The 21154-nt window shown below is 41.1% G+C and overlaps 1 protein-coding gene across 1 annotated transcript in view; it reads right to left on the reverse strand.

Annotated features, from left to right (window-relative positions):
* LOC145354095 (zinc finger protein 335-like) overlaps positions 1-7863 on the reverse strand; it is a 114311-nt gene extending 106448 nt beyond the window's left edge. Inside the window, exons 1-7 of the mRNA XM_080205225.1 lie at positions 7648-7863; positions 5178-5407; positions 4244-4392; positions 3334-3474; positions 2968-3141; positions 1746-1919; positions 575-748 (exon numbers count right to left, since the gene is read on the reverse strand). Coding sequence (XP_080061351.1) covers positions 575-748; positions 1746-1919; positions 2968-3141; positions 3334-3474; positions 4244-4392; positions 5178-5407; positions 7648-7773 — 1168 coding nt within the window. The 5' untranslated portion in view covers positions 7774-7863. The remainder of the gene's footprint in view (positions 1-574; positions 749-1745; positions 1920-2967; positions 3142-3333; positions 3475-4243; positions 4393-5177; positions 5408-7647) is intronic.
* Positions 7864-21154: the final 13291 nt, after the last annotated feature.

Below are 21154 nucleotides of genomic sequence, written 5' to 3' on the forward strand. Positions count from 1 at the left end.
TTGCTTGAGACTAACTAACTTGGACATAACTGAAGTTTGAAATTGTTGCATTGTCTTCTGCTGTATGCCCATGACATTAGATATTAGGAAAACTTTTTGGAATATTAAACATCTGTTGTCCATTTAGGTGATGATCAGTTGAGTATTCCAGAATAATATACCAATCATACAGAGACAAAGAGAGAGAGAGATAATACAATATGTACATGGAAACATAAATCCTTCTCCCTTTGGACAACTAATGTTATACCTGAGAGTGGGACAGAATATTTCTGTAAGGGCAGCTTCATTGTTGGTCGTCAAGTGACAAATTGTAGTCAGCAAAGCAAGGTAGATTGGCTCACTTTTCCCAATCTATCTCTTAGTGTGCTGGTTTGGTGCTCCATGATCCATCTTTCAATGGGTCAGAGGAAAGTTAACTAAGACTCTCCTAACCTCAAGATGGATGTCAACATGAAACTGTACCATTGGGCATTAAGAGTTCAGCTACTTGATTACTAGATTGACAAATTTGCTTTACTCAGTAGTGCTAAAAAAAAGGCAAAATAAATAGAAAATAAATTTCAATATTTACCAGCATTCGGACAGAAGCCCCACTTTCTGTCTTCATCAAAGTTACTGGTGGTTGCGCACCAAAGCCGCTTATCTATTCTGCCATCAGAGGTGCACTCATTATAGCTTTTGCCAAGGAATGTGAAAGGAAATGAACACAGCTCTCCATCAGAATTTCCAGCAACCACAGCATTGACTGCAAGAAAACAGTTGTGTGTTGTGAGGGAAGATTAGCTAAAACGTCAGTACCAAGTGCTGAATTCCAAATAATATTTCAAAATCTATTATGATAAAAAATGAGTGAAAGATGAATGTAAATTAGATTGCAGCAAATAAATCTCTACTCGAGAGAGAGACCATGAATATCTGGGTTACTCAACCAGGGAAGATAATGAAGTCAAAGAGTTAGGGATATTCAGATTCAATGGCATTAGGTTAGGTGAGTTGGGAGTACAGGAGGGCCAAGCTTGCTGAACTAGGTCACATTTTCTTACATTGATCTTTTTCCTAATGTTCTTTCAAGTTAGAACTCTCATTGCAAGGAAAATAAAACAGACATTTGGAATTCATTGAGATCAAGAGTAAACTGGTATAAGGTGTATAGCAAAAGAACATTTTTGTGCAGTGAGTGGTTAGGGTCTGGATTGAACTGGCTGAGAGTGTGATGGAGGAAAATGCATTCATGGCTTTCAAATGGAATTGGATAAGCAGCTGAAGGGGCCAAAATGCAGGTTACCAGGAAAGGATGGAGGAGTATGATGGACCAGTTGAGTTGCTCTTGCAGAGAGCTGGCATGGTTATGATGGACCAATTGGTCTCTTTTTGTGCTGTAATCAATCAATGACTCCAGAGCCAACATTACTTGTGAATTCTCCCTCCAGTTTTCTCTCCACCTCTTGGTAGGTGCTGACTTACACTGAGGGAACCATTCCAATGAAATCAGCACCTTCCTGCACCTAAGCCAAGTGGTGCTTACTTGTGTATAAGCCTAGGCATCAAGTGTCCCTGGTTATTTTACCTCTGCAAGCATCACAGCCTACTGTCTCATCCATTTCCAGAACTAACTAACTTGTTAAATAATATCTGCAATCATTCTTTTTTTTAGACAAATCCAGCCCTCAAACTGTGTATTCTATCTGTTGAGAAAATATTAGGTGATTGTTGAACCAAGCTTTCTAGCTATGAATAATTACCTGGACTGGGGCAGAAACCATATTTTTTATCCACATCAAAGTTGCTGGTCGTGGCACACCATCTATAGTCATCCTGACGGCCCTCAGTTGTGCATCGGTCATAACTTTTGTCATTGAATACAAAGGGGAATACACAAGGTGAACTGTCGCTGTTACCGCCAATGGTGTATAACACTGAACAAAAGTGAAGAGAAGACAGAAATTTAAAATAAAACTGCAATGAAAAATAATAATTATTATACCTTTATGGAATTTGGTATTGAGCAATGTGAGTGGTTGGGGCGTGGGGTTGGCGGGGGAGCTGATTAAGTAATGCCACAAGTCTAGATTTAAAGTAGGAGCTTAAGATTTTATTCTCTCCCAAATTTTCTTTAGAATGCCCTTCTATAAAGGTAATTAGTGACCTCTGATGCCACCACCCACATGCACGGACTGTACAGCAAATGTCACAGAGCATGGATCAGGAATGGTTCTTTAATTGACTTCCTTCTTCCTGAATCTGAAATGATCGAAGTCAAATATAGTTTACCTGGGAGAGATCAGGTTTTCTGCAATGGTAAAGTTTGAACTTGAGACATTGGTATTCCAGTGACTAAAGGCTTTACTGAAACTCTAAAAGCAACAAACTCATTTCCATAACAGTTCAGTAGATTTTATCTGTTGTTAGAGGTTCAACTATATGTTACAATGACCAGTGAATTATTTTGGCCAACTGTGTATTTGAATTCCTGGAGCTGAAAGCTACTTGGGATTTTTAAAAAACAAAAATTACTGCAGATGTTGGAGTCTGAAACCATAAGAAAAAATGTTAGGAAATCTCAGCAGATCTGGCAGCACCTGTGAGGAGAGAAAGAGCTGACGTTTCGAGTTCAGATGACCCTTTAAAGGCTGCAATAGATGTTTTCACCCTTTAAAGGGTCATCTAGACTCAAAACATCAGTTCTTTCTCTCTTCGCAAATGCTGCCAGACCTGCTGAAATTTTTCAGCATTTTCTCTTTTGGTTTGGGGTTTTTTAATCCTATGTTGGATTAACAATATTTCAGCAGTGGGGACAACTCTGTCATAAACTTGACCTGATGCTGGTTCCAACTGCCTTGCAACAGATCAACTTATCATTAGTTGGAATCAAAGATCAAAATTGAAAATTGAGGTGGGATACCAATAGCAATATTGCATACATTGGCAAGGAGCATGTCATATCAAAATAAATGGATTATTTACATTCGTATGGGCAGAATCCAAATATCTTGTCATTGTCGTAGTTTGCAGTTGTGGCACACCAGATAAAGCCATCTTCTCTCCCATCAGAGGTACAAGTGTTGTAAGTCTTTCCATTGAATGTAAATGGAAAATGGCAGAAAGCTCCATCAGCATTGCCAAAACGAGTTTTAACCGCTGCCAGGGGAAAATATAAATCATTAGAGTTAGAAATATAAGAGCTTCAAATCCCTTTCAAAGTTATATTTTGTAAGTAGTAATTCCTGAAATTTAAAGTGTGAAGACTTGAGACAGGCATTCTATTGACTGGAATGTTATATAAATCAGTGAAAAAGTAATTGTAGATTTATTGCATTCAACATTTGTTACCTGCTCCTTTCCCCAAAGTCCACAACTCATCATCATCAAAATGTGCATCACCATGCAGGCTGCCATAGACGTTTTCACCAGGTGGGTAGGCATGTGCCAAGAGATGATCCTTCCCATCGAATGGATATGGGTCTCCATGCCCTTAAAGCAAAATAATTAAAATATTAGCAATATAAATGCAAACATTCATCCAATAGTCCCTAAAACAAGCAATGAAAAACTTACTGACAGATAGAAAATAATCACTCTTGTACTTATTAGATTAATCCATCAATGTTTGAGCTGGGCCACAAATAACCAGTCAATGTATTTCAGGCATTGTGTTAAGGAACTTTAAGTTGCCTCAACCAAAATCCACCTTTCCCTGTTTGACTGAGGTAGAAAACTTAAGCTATTTAGTTCACTTTTTTACATCTACACAATATTATTAGAAGTGTGCACTCATCAGGAAGCGTTGCAGGATTACCAATATAAGGGGAAAACAACAATTTATACCATATGAGAAGAGTGCATGGATTGGTGGACAAGTAAACTCTGATATGTAGAAGCGTTTCCATGGAGAATGACTAAAAACTAACTGCCATGCATTGTTCGAAATTTAATCCAGGCAGTTTGATCTTGATTGGTCCCTGAGGAATGAATCAGCGAATGGCTGTCACTTACTTTGTTTAGCTGAGACAGGTGCAATATGTGTACATGAAAAGCTTTGACATGCCCCTTTCTTCAGCAACCCTCAAGCATATTCAGTTGGATTTAGGGGTGAGCAATAAATGCTGGCCTTGTCAATGATGCCCATACCCTCTGAGAGGGCAAAAAAAATCAAATTGGGGGACACAGAGAAGGAGGATTAAACACCCGAACATTAATTAAGAAGGGAACTCATCAGATGATGTTGCGTCTGTTTACTCACATTTTCTTCCAAACAGAATCATGATGTCTGCTTCACCGCTGTAGATTCTAGCAAACGTTAACGGAGTGACATCACTCCACACTTGAAATGCGTGAGCAAATGCATCATCAACGACAAGTGGGTCCAAGTCAGGAGTGTAGTTTACAATTCTGTTCGGGGAAAATATGATTAAGTAGAGTAACATTCAAACTAGCAGGAAAACATCACAACAATACTCCAGATATCAAACTACTTGCGGGGGGGGGGGGGGGGGCGGAGGTGCTTGCACATTGGAATATTAATTATTGTAAACTATGTGTTCTGTTCCAGTAAATCACTGAAACATTGTCAGTTCCGTCTTAACTTGTACTTTTACCTCAAGTGACATCCAGGTTGGTATCATCCGAAGTAATACTCTACAATATAAATAAGAAAACCCACCACTGGCACTGTAACTGTACACCATCCAAATGAATAACCATGACATTCCAAATAGACTGGAAAATAACATTGCCAGCCTTTGTGACAGTGCCCACTGGACACGACTGGTGCGTCGCATTAAATAGTCACGGCACCAGTGCCATCCTAGCTGGGACAACCCTGCAGAAGGTTTTGTTTTAGTGTGTGGTGCATCGTAATAGTAGGTTTGAAAGCAGCAACATCCTAATTACTGCAGTTTTGTCGAACTGCCGATCTTCACTTTAAATTGCACTCAACCCTTTTCTGGCTGGTCGCACAATTCCTTTCTGTTCCCCGACAATTATCATTTCAACCCGCAGACTGAAGAAACGGCGTCAGACCATGAAGCTAACTCAACATGCGTGTATATACTCAAACCACAGGAAATTTACAGTTTCAGTTTAATGCTACAGTTGTTTTTTTTTAAAAAAGGAACATTCTTTTTTCTCATCACCAAATTCCTCGAATTTAAGCAGCGCCTTTATCATGCACTCACCTGTAAGTCAAATCGGTATGATTCCATTTTTCATCATCAAATGTCTTGTAGTTGAGTACATCTGGAACGCCACAGCGGGGCTTCTTCATGGCACTGACCGTGGTCTCATCCAATTCTCCTGTTTCAGGCAGTCCCAGTTTTTTCTGCATTTTTGTGACGCTTGCTTTTAGGCTAATGAGTGCATTGTCTGTATTTTTCAAATTCATGTACCCAAACCTCTGCAAATAATTCTGTGAAACAATGAGAACCCCCCCAAAAAAGATTAGGCATCCGTTGTCAGCTTTATCTTTGCAAAATTATACTTATAGAATATTTGAAAGAACATTATAAACATTCCAAAGTGGCCATCGCACCAAGTACAATAATATTCAAGTTCTTTCCATACATCTTGTTCCATTCTGAGTTGCTTCAGTGCAGTCAAAGAAACATCGTTGGCATTTCAAAATGACCCTTAAAAATGGTGAAAAGGTATTTAAACGTTGTCTGCATAGAGCAAGTTGCACTATGCAAGGTGATTCAATACAATTCCGATGCATGTGATGTTCACTGCATACATGCAGTTATTAATTTAGATGTCCGCGGTGTTGGTGCACAATGATTAATGGTGAAATGATCATCAGACACATATTTTATTCATTTCTTGGTACTCCTTCCTCTCCTGACGGAAACAGCGTGCACTAGCGTGCATCAAATAGGCTCACATGCACATTACATACACTTTCCACAAGCTGTTACTAGGTAGTGACCAAGAATGGGAATAATTATTGATTTTTCACTCCTCAAAGTGAAGGACGGGGCGCGGAGCGGGGGCGGGGGTGGGGGGGTGCAGCCTCCTACTGCTAACCCAATATGAAAGAAACGTTCTTGCTCAGAATTTGTCAGCAGTACCAAGGCAACCATCAGAAGAGCTATACTGGAAGCCTCTCTGAAACTGTTTTGAGCCCATGTGGAACTTGTTCCGGCACCACTGGGTCCCAACACAAACTAGTCGCCGGCCGACCCCAAATGGAAGACGGTTAGCTTGCAAGTTGCATCTGATTGTGCCAATGGGGAAGAACACAAGTGTGCTCGCCTGAATATCGCATCTTAATGAATTTTGAATTTGACTCACAGACCACCCCAACTGCAGTTTGAGAACAAAACTCTCGAAATTAAACAAGTTTTAGAGTTCTTGCCATGCCTGTTGTGCCTAATTAAATCTGAAGCATGTAAACAGTGCAATTATATATTAAAAATGCAGACTGATTTTCAGAATTACTGACCAAATTACCCGTCTAACTGGAAATAAGAATCCCGCTCGCAACATAAGTTTTCGAATGGCAAAATTAGCTGGAGTGATTATGATACAATTCTGCGCAATCCTCAATTTTTCTATGTTGGAAAAACACCTTTAAACAGCTGAATGTTTCTGCTTTAACGAATGAAACTAATCACTTATCAAATGTATCCCAGTTGTTATCACTCCCTGAACAACTACCCCCCATCCACCTCCTCATTTTCCTCAAGATTGAATCTCACGTCGGAAGTTTAAATCAAGATAATTCTCCCATTGACATTCAGGTGTGGGCTGGAGACAGAGCCGTGACTCAGATCCTGCCCACACCTGTAACCTCACACGAGGCTTCTTTCCAGCAAGCGCTGGCAGGTAGCAATCAGAAACAGGAGCCCCCCAGCCTAGATTAAGGACGCTGAGGCCAATTGTAGAGTCCCATCTACCACCCACCTGAGACCTACCAACGGAGGACAGAGGGACAGAAATGCATGTGGCTGCTATACCACTTCTTATGTTCAGATGACTGTGGAGCTGTCTTTAGAATTGGCATCTTCATTGTCATTCAGGTTCTGAAATTCTGGATAACAGGTTATGTAATAGGGTCGGATGAAGCGGGATGGGAAGAGATTCATCGGGGCGCACGTACCCTGAGAGTGACCCATTGCAGCGCCTGGCCCGTTTCGGGACTCTACACCCTTTGCCATTCTATGAAGTTTTAAAAAAACCTGATTGTCAGGGAGCTGAACTGAATCACTCCAAGTGTGCTGATATGAGTTCGTTAGTTTTCCTGCTGGAGAATGGACTCTTGCAAACCCAGATCCCCAATGTCCTCCCTGGAAGGCACCTCTGTTCAGATTCCGCCGATTCCCTTTCTCTCGCCCACCCCTATGCTGTGTCTGGTGGATTTGCAACACTAAGTGAACCCATTGAGGGTTACTAAACCCACTCGGTGCCTCTTTCGCCTCTACCTGTCACTTTTCGATGCTCAGTTGTTTCGGCAAGAACTGCAGACGAGTCCACTTGACTGTGGACTTCTGGTGAAGTTGATGTTCCGCACATTTCCAGCTTCTCTTAATTTGATTTTTTTTTTAAAATGTCAGCCTCGGAGTTTCATTGCGGAGAAATCACAGCTATATTCTTCAAAAGCGTTAACTGTAAAGAGAGAATCACAGTAGAACAATTGCTTTTCAGCCTTACCATTGCCATTTCGGTGTCAGTCAGGTCCTGTTCCCCCGGGAAGGTCACAAAGTGCGGACGGGTCGGCACACTGAAGGAATTGTGCACCAGCAGAGCCACGCTCAACACAACTCTTGCTAGCATCATGGTGAAAGTTAACTGCGGATGCGACTGGAGAAGCTAGCTTGTTGAGAAGCTTCGGAATGGACTGTATATATACACTCAGAGCGACTGACATCAGAGCAATGACTCAGTTTACATGAAAACACAATAATTGCTTGGTTGGGAAATTCTTGGTAAGAAATCGGGCTCCTAGCCAAGGGACGGAAATGTTCAAAATATATTGGGTTAGCATCGGTCTTGCAACATTTTGAATTAATTATCCGCCCCCGCCCCCCGGCTCCAAAGCACACACACACCAGCACCACCACTTGGAACCGCCAGGGTTAAAACTGAACAATCATTTGTGGCCGCCAAAGGGTGATGAAATAATCATTTGCATTAACACCAATTTCGCAGTTGTCGGTCACAGCGTCTCATTAGTTTTCATGTAAATATCAACGGTTACTGTAAAGCTCATACGAAAAAACTAGACCATTTGTTTAAAAATATACACATTTAAGAAAAATACCGTCTTACTCCAGTAATTGAAATTCGATATTCCAGTTAGATGTTTGAATTGTGTATTTTTTCAGTGGTGTCTGTTCCCTGCTCCACTGATGTCACGGTGAGAATGGCACCGTGCGGCGTCCTAGGCGATTAGACAAGGAAAGGACCCGAAAGGTAGTAGCCATGATGTGGATATGCCGGCGTTGGACTGGGGTAAACACAGTAAAACGTCTGACAACACCAGGTTTCAGTCCAACCGATTTATTTGATAGTAAACTCACTAGCTTTCGGGTTAGCCCCTTCGTCAGGTGAATGAGTAGCTCAGGTGTCTGTGGGCTCCGGACCATCCTCCCGTGGATCTCCACTGGACATCTACCGTGTCAAATGCAATTTGTCGTTGACTGGAATAATTAGCAGAACATGTACTATCCCCAGTCAGGGTCTTTACATGTGGAATGAAGGAGGCTCGGATACAGGGGGAATTGATGAAAGATGGGACATGCCTGAAAATAGCACCAGTGCATGGACACACAATATAGGTAATTTATGCTACCGATAAAGAAAATGCTGGAGAATCTGTAAGAAGAGAAAGATCTTACGTTTCGAGTCCAGACGACCTTTTGTCAAAGCTTTTTGTTAAAGATTCCAGTATCCGCAGTATTTTGCTTTTATCTGATTATTTATGAAGGTTACCCATCTATTTAGTATTCCATCCAAAACAACATTTGCCTTGTTTTTATCAACATAATATTCCTCTAATTGAACTAAATACTTGTTCAAACATTTTTGCACTCCTTCTTTATCAGTCACTGCAATTTAATTCGAAGATCATTGCTACACTGAAAGGCAAGGGAATGGTGTGGGAAAGTTGTGGTAATAATTTAGAACAGGAACGGCTTGGCACTGACTACAACCTTCTCTGTAACATGCGCCCAAAGCGGTGCCCGTTTTGATAGTGCGAATTTATTCTCTAAGTATTCTCCCAATTTCATTAGAATACAGAGACAAATCAGCGCAAACAATTGGGCCTTAAAGAAACACCAAATCCACTGTATATTTCATCTTTGAGCCTTAAAATGGAAGTTTCAGCTCACTTAATCGCTATCAATGTACATAAACCGGCAATCTGGGTCGATTTTTAATGTAGCTTATATTTTGCTATAAAAATCCATTCAAAGGGACAAAAAGATACTGAGCAAGACTCAGCGATGATATATCTTTTAAACCATTGGATTATTGTAATTAAACAGCTGAATAATGATTTTCTTTTCTACTATGGTTGCAAATCTGGTCACAAGTTAAAGGATCATCCAACAAGCAAGGATACTCTTATCTGAAGAGTTCGGCTGTGAATAGTTTTTGTGAATGAAGATTAGCGGACAAGAGACTTGAGTTTGTTGTAGCGACGCGACGAGCTCCCTTGTGTTCAAAACCTCACCACATGTTACTCCGCAATTCGTTTTAAACTCAGACTGTGTGTTCTCTAGTTGCAAGTACAAAGAAAACCCAAGTATTTCATGGCTCACCTCTGCCCTGGAGATACAAGGGTACAAAAAACGGGGCAGGAGAAGGAGGTGCCAATGGCTTGATTTGCTGCATCTTTGAAATTGCTATTTTTACTGGGGTGTCTGATTTATTATTAAAATGTTTTGCTGTTCTCCCAGTGAGTTAGTGGTTGAGGGCAGTGCTCAGCGCAGCATTAAGTGATACAGAATTGAAGATCCCGGGTTGGATTTCTGTTCTGTACGATGCAGCTAGGGTTACTCGAATCTGGATTAAGGAAGAAATCTTCAAGACCCGTCTTTAGACCATGTCCATTAACAAGCTTTCCCTCACCCTGACTACGATGTTAGCGGGTCTGCCTCAGTTAGCGCTAACCAATTCAACAATGTCGACAGAATACACATGTTCTGACAGGACGACAAGGCAGAAAGAAAATGAAAACCCCACCATCCAATGAGTTTTGCTGGAAATTGGATAATGGGCATAGTAGAACAACTGAATTAATTAATTTCTTACGCATGACAGAGCAACATGACAAAACTCCTTTAAAAAGCACAGAAAAGTATGGTGTAGACGACATTTATATCGTGCCTTCAATATGGGAAAAAACATTCCAAGGGTTATGGGGAGAGGGCGGGAAAGTGGAACTGAGCCACGACAGATCAGCCATGATCTTATTGAATGGCGGGGCAGGCTCGAAGGGCTAGATGGCCTACTCCTGCTCCTATTTCTTATGTTCTTATGTGTCATCAGTGAAAATCAGTGCGAGACAAACAATGGGGCGTTTGGAAGTGCGACTCCAAACTTGGCCAGGGATGGCACTGACAGCCTTACAGAAAGAAGTTTGAAGGATTGAATTTCAGAAATTGAAGTTTAATTAGCTAAAGGCGTGACCGCCCAATTGGTGGGTGAATGGCGGAAGTTGGGGGTGGGGGGAGCGGGGAAATCAGGCCAGAGTTAGAGGATTAGAGAGTTCTGGACAAAAGGTTATGGGAGAGAGAAGCAGAGTTAACGTTTCCAGTTCTTCTGACCTTTCTACATTGACTGTGTTTCTCTCTCCATAGATGCTGCCAGACTTGCTGGGTTTATCCAGCATTTAATGTTTTTATTTCAGATTTCCACAGTAATGTGTTTATTTTACATTATGTGAGAGGTTATAACAGTGAGTAAATCCAATAGTAACTCATTGGAGGACAGCACTTGGAGATATCCGGTGGTCGTGAAAAATGATTTATAAATTCAGATCTTTCTTTCTTTGCAGATTTGCAGACCATCTATTGTGAGTTTCCAATCCCTCCTTTTTTAAACATGGTCCCCACAACCCTGTCTTCTGGAGCTTTCGCCTTCTTCTCAAACCTTTAACATCTGTTTCACTTTTATTTCCTGTTCAACATTCACTTTTTCTTTTCTCGGCCCTGTGAAGTTGCCAAGAAAGTTTATCTCCTATTGTAAAGTTGTTGAAAGACCTGCCTGGCCCTTTATTGGAACCTTAAGTTTTCTTTCTAGACCGGAGTTTGCTCCATTTTCTTTTTGACAACCCAAGTGACCATTCATGGTATTAAGGGCGACATGGATTCTCGCACCAGCAATGCTATCCGCATTAACAATGAAAAGGATTTATTTTCCAACAAGACAGAACCTGCTTTGCATTTTGACAGAAAATATATCTCTTGTAAATGTGTCAAAAATTTTTCAGATAAATCTCCCAGAAGACAGCGCCCCCAACAATGCAGCTTTTCCTCAGAGTAATAGTGAGGATATCAGTATAGAACTGATGTGATAAAATCCTGAATGAAAATTTGAATCCACTCGACTTATACAGAGACAAAACTGCGCTTCGTTAAAGTGTTAGAGTTCACTACCTGAAATGGGGAGTTCGAAATCACTTCTACACATTTGCAGCGCTTCCACACGGTGGAGATATCAGCTCCTATTCTGCTCTGTTTTCAGAGAGCACACTCTACACATTTCTGAATGATTTTGAAATTACACATTATGTCCAGTTGAGGGCACTTGGAAGAAGAGTTGATTTGTGAAAGGTGATTAGAACCAGTCTTTGGGAGGTCGATTTCAGATGTCTTCGTTTGACTATTCATTCATGTTTATAATTTGTGCCTTCATAATTTGTCAACAGCATGTGGGTAATGTCTGATTGAGAATGGGATGGAGCTTCCATTAATTTGTTTCCCATCTTTCATTTTATTAATGCTGCATTGTTATGTTATTTACAAAGAAATGTGAACCCATTGTTATGAAAATGTACATCCAGGGCCACATTTACTGTTGCACTGCAGTCAGGTGAACAGCAGAATGTATCAGTCCACCATTCACATACGAGGATGAAGCTTCAGTATCCCACAGTCCAAAGATATGTGCGTCAGGTTGATTGACAATGTTAAATTGCCACTTAGTGTTAGAGGGACCAGCAGAGTAAATACGTGGGGTTACAAGGATAGGGGTTGGGTGGGATTCTGGTCAGTACAGACTCGATGGGCCAAATGGCCTCCTTCTGCACTGTAGGGATTCTATGAAGTTTACAATTCTATGTTGAATCTAAAAGTGTGATTACTTCAAACTTTTGGAAGCAAGAAGATATGACATGGTAGCAACAGATCCCTGTGAATAAGACTCAAACCTTTTAAATTGATTTAATGTTGAATTAAAGTGAGAAAAGTCAACCCAAATTAGTGTCAGAGAGAAAAGAAACTGGGTGAATTGTGCAAAAATGAATGGCCACTGCCACAGCAATGGACACACATTTTCAACCCATAATGATTTGGGAAACTGATGATTTCATAGAGATATCTGAGAAGCTCAAAAATGCAAACTGGCATTCTATCAGGCACTGGTGAAGAAGAAAGGGTTAGCAAAGTCCTTTTGTGGGCAGGAGAGAAGGGTTTAAATTTATTAATGTGACCTGGGAGGTCTGAAGATGATAGTTAAAAACCCAGACAATTTCAAAAAAAAAATTCAGCTCACATCTCTGGCCAAAGTCAAATCACTGGATCCATCGATATGAGGCAGGAACCAAGTGAACCCGTTGACAGTTTCTTAACAAGATTGGAAAATGAAGCCGGGAAATGTAAATTCATGCAAGCTGATGAAAGGTCGATACACCAGCTCATTATAAAAAGATTGTCTTGGAAAGGACAAGCTCTGAGTATTGCATGCTATAGACACTGCAGAGCACATGGAGCCTGAGTAGACAGATGGAGATGCTGACAACCAAATGACTAGCTTTTGCTTAAGTCAAGAGAAAGGCAGTAGGATTGCACCAAAAAAAGCCATATTATGGAGAGAAGGATGTGCAGGAATTTAACCACATAGGTTCAGAGACCGAATGCAATGTCCTCTAGATGAATCAAACTGTAGAGCTTGTGGAAAGCCAATCACTTGGAAAAGCTGTGCCAAATAAAGAAATAGAAGTTCTAACAGCAACTGGGGAATGAGAAAAAAAATTTAAAATTCCATACCCTTGCAGATGACAGTATAGTTCAGAACCCACACTAGGTAAAGAAACCATAGATCTGCAAGGAGTGGTGGGATGCAACATTCCTAGAGAAAAGATATTCACACAACCATCCAGGTCAGGAAGAGGGTGAGAAATAAACTCGCAACCATAAATCTGAAGCTGAAGATGGTTACTGGAGCACAAAGTAATATCACCCTGCTTGCACTATACCAGCATCTTCCTGACAATTTGAAAGAAAATTGAAATCCAAGGAAAGATGCACTGAAATCAAGCAATGTCATTTTAATGGAATATGGGGGAATAGGACCAATTCAAATCAGAGAGACACACAAAATAAAAGATGTTAACTGTATGTTCTACATCACTGAAACTGATGGTCCTGCTATGCTGGGTTGAACAGTTGTGAAGAGCTGTGTCTTATTTCACTAAACCATGAGGTGAAGGAGATGACGCTGAGGGTTGAAAGTGCTGAAAAGATCTCTCTGATTAGAAGCAAGGAAGACCAGGTACAAAGGTGTCCAGAGTCTTTTGGTGAGATGGCTGGATGCTTTGAAGATTTTGAATGGCACCTCACCATTGACCCAGCAAAGAAACCAATAATCCATTCCCCCATGGAAGATATCAATAGAACTAGAAAGAAAGCTTGAAAAAGAGCTCCCAGAGATGGAAGAATGGAAAGTTATCAATAGAATCACAAGGCATACAGACTGGCTAAATTTCATCATAGTAAGAAACGCCAAATGGACAGCTAAGAATTTGCCTAGATCTCAAAGATTTTAGTTAAGCAATAATAAAGAATCACTGCCCGATTCCAACTCTTGGTGAAAGCTTTCAGAACACTTGATGCCAGAAAAGGTTGCTGGAATATGAAGCTTCACTAAGATTCTTTGCTGGTGGAAATAGACAGTAGTTCCTTTGGTTGGTTCAAATTACTGCATCTGTTTTACAGTAAGCAGGATGAGTTCCAGCAGAAAATTGGTGAGACATGTTGGAGATGTAAAGGAGCAGTTGGCATTGCTGATGATATTCAAGTCTATGGTATAGATGAAAAGGACCATGGTCGCTACCTATATCAATCCCTTGAGAAATCAGGATAGCTGAGATCAAGCTAAATGCAGTTAGTGATAGAATACCATTTCTTTGCAATGGTGTACACATCTGTTGGAGCCAAGTTGACTCCTACAGAATTCATAGCAATCTCAGAGATCACAGTCCAAGAGATAAGAAAGAAGTTAGCAGTTTCTATAGTTTGATTCAGTCCAAGGATTCTTTTATACCCCAGATCAGAACATACAGCAAACCTGCAAGAGTTGAACAGAGAAGATGTTGAGTACGGTTGTCAGAGTCATATGAAAGGAGTGCCATGCAAGAAGACAAGTCTGTTGTACTACGCAGAGAGAAAACTGTCACTCTGTAAGTAAATGCTTCTACAAAAGGTCTGGAAGCAATGCTGGTACAAGAAGGAAAACCACTAGCATTCACATGCAAAGCTCTAATATCAGCTGAGACCAGATATGCCAACATAGAAAGAGAACCCTTGACAGTCGTATATGTGAGAAATTCCACATATATCTCTATGTGAGAAAAGTCATAATGGAAAGTGATCATTGTCCACAAGAGCAAATCCACAAGAAAAGAATGTATGGGGCATTGGCAAAATGGCAGTGGGTGCTCTTGAAGTTTCAGTATTAAGATTACACCCTGCCGGGAAGAGAAATGGTACTAGCAGGTGCCCCATGTCACTTACCACCGCTGGAGAAACATGAGATAAAACATCTATTATCCAGTGGAGGTAACATCACTGGAATTAAGTCAAATTAGTGACAAGCCCAACAAAGGTGATGAGTTACAGATGCTCTCTCAGCAAGTAATCCAGGGATGGTCTGATAAGATACAGCGAACACAGCCAGCAATACAGCAGTACTGGTCCATCAGAGTTGGCACCTTATGATAAGATGGTATTCGGTTCATTGGATCCAGAATAATTATAACCAAAACAATGCAGGGAGAACTTCTCCAGATGAATGAATGTCATGTTGAAATTGAGAAGTGTAAGCTCAGAGCCAGATCGGCTGTGTACTGGATAGGTATCTACAAAGACATCAAAAGAATGGGTCCATTTTTAAAAAATATCTGGATAAATACATGGCACATCATAACATTCAGGGCTATGGCAGATGGAATTAGGTGGGAATTCAGATGTTTCTAATGTATTGGTGCAGACTTGATGGGCCAAAGGGCCTCTTCTGTATTGTATGGTTCTATGATTCTCCTTGTGTTCCTCAGACTTGTTGGTGGTGAGAAAGGATGGAGCAGTACAGAGGCTATTGATAGTTGATAAAGAGATTCTGAGGTTATCTATGACAGACCAGAGGTTAACTAATAATGAACAATTAATATGATATATGTGTATTTACTTTATTGCACAATGTGTTGATGTTCCACACCAAACATGATATCAAAATTCTATGGAATAGGAGGGTTTTTGTGATGAGCATGTCATTAGCTTGGGTGAGAAATCATTCTGTGCTGCAGAGAACATTACATGCTATTACAGTCAAATTTAATGAGGATCTGGAATCTGCCACCAAAACTGGTTACACCCCTTGTTCTGTCGAAGGGTCACTGACATCTGAAACATTAACTCCACATTAATGCTATTAAGATGCTGCTAAACCTGTTGAGTCTCTCCAGCATTTTCTGTTTTTATTACAGGTTTCCAGTATCTGCAGTATTTTGCTTTTATTTAAAAATACCTCATTAAACCTTAATCCAGACAGGGACAGCCAAACCAACATGCAAGTGGTTGGGGAATTTTAAATATAAGTGAGTTACATCCAAAACCACTTACATTTGTGTTTTCTACTTTCCACTGGTCAAGATTCAATTGGTCCGAATTAAGCCCTGGGCAGGAACTCAGATTTAAAATTGAGAAAATTCCCTGGTTCAGGATTGCACTAATTTTTAGGCATGCGGACATGAGTAGATATATTTTAAAAGTTTATTTTCATATCTAAAGTATTCCATTTACTAAAAAATCTGTTTTACGTGCACCAACAAAACCGTTGGATGGTTCACTATAGGCTTTTATTTGGTAATTCAGTGATTTTAAATTAAGTCACTCACAGCTGGAGGACTGGACACCCTTAATAAAAATGCTTACTTGGTGATTAACAGGTTTTGAGTTGGATTAAGAAAAATAGCACAAGTGACTATGTCAAGGACTTTTTTTTGCAGGAAGAAGAAGTTGTGTTTTATTATTTTCTACTAGCCAATCGCAAGGTCCATAGAAGATTTTATATTTCGGCTCATGTAAAGTAATTTTAGCAGAAATTTGAAGTGTAACTAACCAGCAGAATTTCAAGTACATTTAGAGTACATTCACAGCTTCACTTAAAGAGCTCTGTCATTTTTCTGCAACTGTATTGGAGCCAATGGCTTAATTTATGGTAATTAAGTTTACTTAAAATTACTGAGTTCAGAACTGCCTCAAATTTAGTACTTAATCAATAGTTGAGAGATACCATGGATTGTGTGATAAAGGATTCACTCTTCTGGAGTTGGCTTAAGGCTTAAGAGTAGGCACAGAAAACTACAGGGAGATCTAACCTGCACAAACAGTGATACTCAATGCTTGAAGTAGGGTTCATTGCATCACTTTCTCCACTGACATTCAGCATTTACTGTTTAAGCAGCAATAGGTCTGCCATTTTAAAACAAAGAACAAAGAACAACCCAGCACGGGAAACAGGCCCTTCGGCCCAACGAGCCCGCGCCGCCACATCGCCCTACACCTATTCTACCCTGCATGTCTACGAATGGGACCCTACTCAGTCAGATTCAGGGAAGAAATAGTGTCAATTTGGTGGAAACCAATTAGCCTAAGAGCACATCTTTGGGGTGTGGGAGGAAACCGGAGCGCCCGGAGGAAACCCACACAACCACAGGGAGAATGCGCAAACTCCCACAGACACAGGCCCAAATCCATGTATCTGCACAGCTAGCAGTGCTAGTCACTGAGCTGTTGTGGTAATTTTCATTTACCTTAGAAAATAATTCCAGGTAACTTCTGTAGAAAGCTATAATTTCCTCCTAGATATCTTCCAGTTTCTCATTACAGTTTAAACAACCATCTCAACTCATAATTTTTCTTTGCCCTCAATGTTCAATCATGGACTGAGTTCAATGACACAGCCTATATTTACTAAAACTTACCAGTGCATCAGACAGCTTAAAGCAAATCCAAATGCCTTTCTGTAGCATTAAGTCATTTAACATGCCTAAACTTGTGCAGTTACAAATTCTGAATGTTCTTATATCAAATTCTTTCTCTGTTGTTCAAATGAAGGCATCAACAATAGTACCATGGGATCATATGACACAGAGGATGGACATTACTTTTTTGAAAAAGTATTCAATTTATCTTCCCATAACCCTGCAATTCTTTTTCTCTTCAAGTATATGAAGACTTATTTTTTTAAAAAATAAATTGCTATTAATTCTCTGCTATACTTTATCATGAAATTTGTACTCTTCATGTTTAAGTACTAAAAGCAGTTGGTAGCAGATTCATTGCATTGGGCCAAGGAAACCCCATCTTGGTTAGTAGCTTGTAGGTAATAATGACACACTGAAGGTTGGGAAATCTTAGTGAACCAAGTGCGGACTCATCATGGTATGGTGTGTCATGTTGTGTCAATGGTATTGCCCGTAGAAAGAGATGTACGGTAGTTTATAGAATGCAGGAATTATTCCATTTTCTTTAGCACGTTGCTTTGATACAGTAATTTTTAGTAATTCCAGTCACAATGATTATACAAATTGCAAATTATTCATATCATTGACAATGAATTGAAGATTTCATTTTGTGCTTGTTAAATAATATTTTGGTGCCTGAGGCAACTCAGTCACAGCCCATAAAATGTCAAAAAACAAATTGGCCAAAATATACAATAGCAATAAAAACAAATGCATAATCTGAATTCTGTTGGTGCTCCTATGTGTGCACTGGCAAAGGCAGATTGTGTTTTTTAAAAAATCACTTCTCCATCCCTAAAACCACATAGTCAATGCTCAGAGTGGACCAGACAAACCATTCCTTGCTTACTCCAAAAACCAAATTCAAGTTCCAAGTGAATCCAATTCATGGTCCCCACATGAGAGAAAAACAAGATTGACACTGACAAGACAAAGTATTGCACCTCATCCCAGTCCCAATCCAACGCTTGATCCCAGCTAAAGGATCAAGAGACATTTGTAACTGCAGAGCCACCCCTTGTCGATTTTCTGATCATGGTGTGTCACAAGAAGATACGTAAAATGGAAGCTAGTTAGCATTCCATAGGGAAGCATTGGACCAAAATAGCCATTGCAGTCAATCTGCATGTATCAGTGTTATATCCAGTAGTATTTCTCCTTATATCATTTTGTTCTCACTTAGCTAGGTCTCATATTTTCTGAGACAATGTTCCCCCACTTCTTCATTTGGAAGTCTGTATATTTATCACGTTGAGCATAATTTTAACTTTGGATAATAAATGTAACAGCACAATATCCATTGGAAACGAAAGGTGGAATTCTCCCATCTAGGACTAGGTCCTGCAGTGGGGGTGGAGATGGGAAGTATTTCCCACTGGGCATGCCAACGGGAAACCATGTCATATATTCAGGCCCTGACATCATTAGTTATACGTTACACTGAAATAGGAAGATCCACCCAATACATGCTCTCCTCACCCACTGCTGGACTATTCCAAGATCCAAGGCCACTGACAATCTCTATTCTGAACTCTTGAGGCAGTCACAGGCATTCTTCAGCAATGTCCCAACTTCTGCACCCCAGATTATTCTGGATTGGCGTGTTTTTCTGCTGGCGTCACGGAGAGTCAGGCATGGGGTGAATATTCTGGTCAGGCCTTCATCTGCATCCCATCAGCAGGGTGCAAATCATGCCAGTTATCAGCCGGTTTCCCAATTTGCCACAGCAGTGGAAGATCCCATTGGGAATTCATACTGGCGTATAACTGATTTTTGGGCCTCCTGCTGAATTCTCTCCCTAGTATCCCCTCCACCCAACACCCCGCCTCCCTGCCATCTGTTATTAGACCCACCAATGGGGGCATGGGAGAATTCAAGTCAAAAACTCCAAATTATTCTTTCAGTGTAAAATTAAATCTCTATTTTTTCCTTCCTCCCTCTTCTAGCATTGTTTCCCTGCTCTCTTGTAGCACCTGTAACTAAGTCAAACGTCTTGCTCTTTATCTTGTCTATTACCTTTAGAATCTTGAATATTGCTGAAAGTTCAAACCAGAGGTTTATTTTCTCTGTATTAACAATTTCCAGCTTCTGCAGAATTGCCTTATAATAAAAGTGCCTCATCCCAACTATCAACATAGTTCCTTTTTGATACACCGTATTCGAACTTGCATCTTTTTAAAAGATTTTGATACGACTTTTATAAAATAGCATTGATGTGATGTGATTTACCTTCGCTGATCTTATAGTTAAAGTTAGTGAAATCTGAATCTGCATCCCATAGGTGCATTCTAATCCAGGAGCAATGCAAAATCACATGGCTGCGATTCTCCCAAAAGTGCTGAATTGGCAGGAAAACTGTTTTAGATCCCAACTGTTTTAGTTCCCAAATGTTTTCTTAGTTCAGCTTCTCACCCGAATCTCTGCACTCTATGCCCTGCAGAGGTCCCAGTCATGAATGTTATTAAAAACCTGGGCGGGGGGGGTGTGGTCATACTTGCGCCAAATTGGCAAGATGAGTGTGAACCCACGCATGTGCACGTTGCTGGGAGATCGCTGAAAAGACCTTCCAGCACCCAGATCACTGCTATCCAACCACCACACACATCGCTGGCCTCACTGCTGCCTGCCACCTCGCCGCCCCGCGCCCCCCCCACATTTCCTCCCTCACATACAGACATGGCTGCCTGCTCACTTCATGCCCCCATGGATCCGGATAATGCAGATACCCAACCCTCCATCCCTTGAATGTACAGTCCTCACTGCTGTCCTGCAGAGACCTTGCGTTCTGCTGACATGCACAACCCCAGCTGGTGGTCATTCCCTCTCTGGAATGGGAGTCTTGAATGTTGCACCCCTCTGGACACAGCAGCCTATTGAATGGCAGCCGATCAGCACTCCAAGGGATACATTTTACTTAACTGAATACAGCCTTAAAAAATCTTTCACAAGTATTTGTTGGCAACGGGCCCTTGACTGGCCATACTCACTGTGTGTGCACTGCCATAATAAGCCAGAGCTGCATATAAGCTGCAGGATTGGACACATGGCCAGTCACACCACAAAGATGGCTGCACGGAAACCGGTTTGCAGAATCACAGAGGCCGACCAGGAGCACCTGCTAGATGCCGTGAAGAGAGGCATTAGTGGATCGTCCCCTGCCAGGGCCCTCACCTGGATGCATCCGACCCTACACTGTGGGAGGAGGTGGCAGATGTGGTGAATACCAGGAGCCTGACATCATGCCCTGGCAGGCAGTGTCGCAAAAAAATGTACTATCTTCTGCGAGCAGCGTGAGTGAGTGAGCATCCCTCTTGGAATGCGCAATGCTTGGCATGGATCGCCAACCCTGCTTAGACAACTGAAGGGCATGCAGCAAGTGACCCTTCCCCTAAGAACAGAATCTAACCTCTTCCCCTCACCCCTCAACAAGCACCCTTCAGTGGTGACCGATATCCCCTCAACTGTCAACACAATGCCTGAGACACAGGCACGCATTGCGCACTATTCACTGCAATATATTAATGCTTGCTATCCAGTTTATGTTCCCACGGAAAAAGAACATCCACAATGCACAGGAGACGACACAGATTGGTGGTGGTGTGCCTGACCTGCGGCAGCTGACTAGCACGGAGGAGTGTGTCATGGAGTTGACAGGAGGTGATGGGCCTTCCCGATTAATCACTAACA

This window comes from Carcharhinus amblyrhynchos, chromosome 16 (genome assembly GCF_965287045.1).
Source record: "Carcharhinus amblyrhynchos chromosome 16, sCarAmb.v2.hapA, whole genome shotgun sequence".
Classification (NCBI taxonomy): domain Eukaryota; kingdom Metazoa; phylum Chordata; class Chondrichthyes; order Carcharhiniformes; family Carcharhinidae; genus Carcharhinus; species Carcharhinus amblyrhynchos.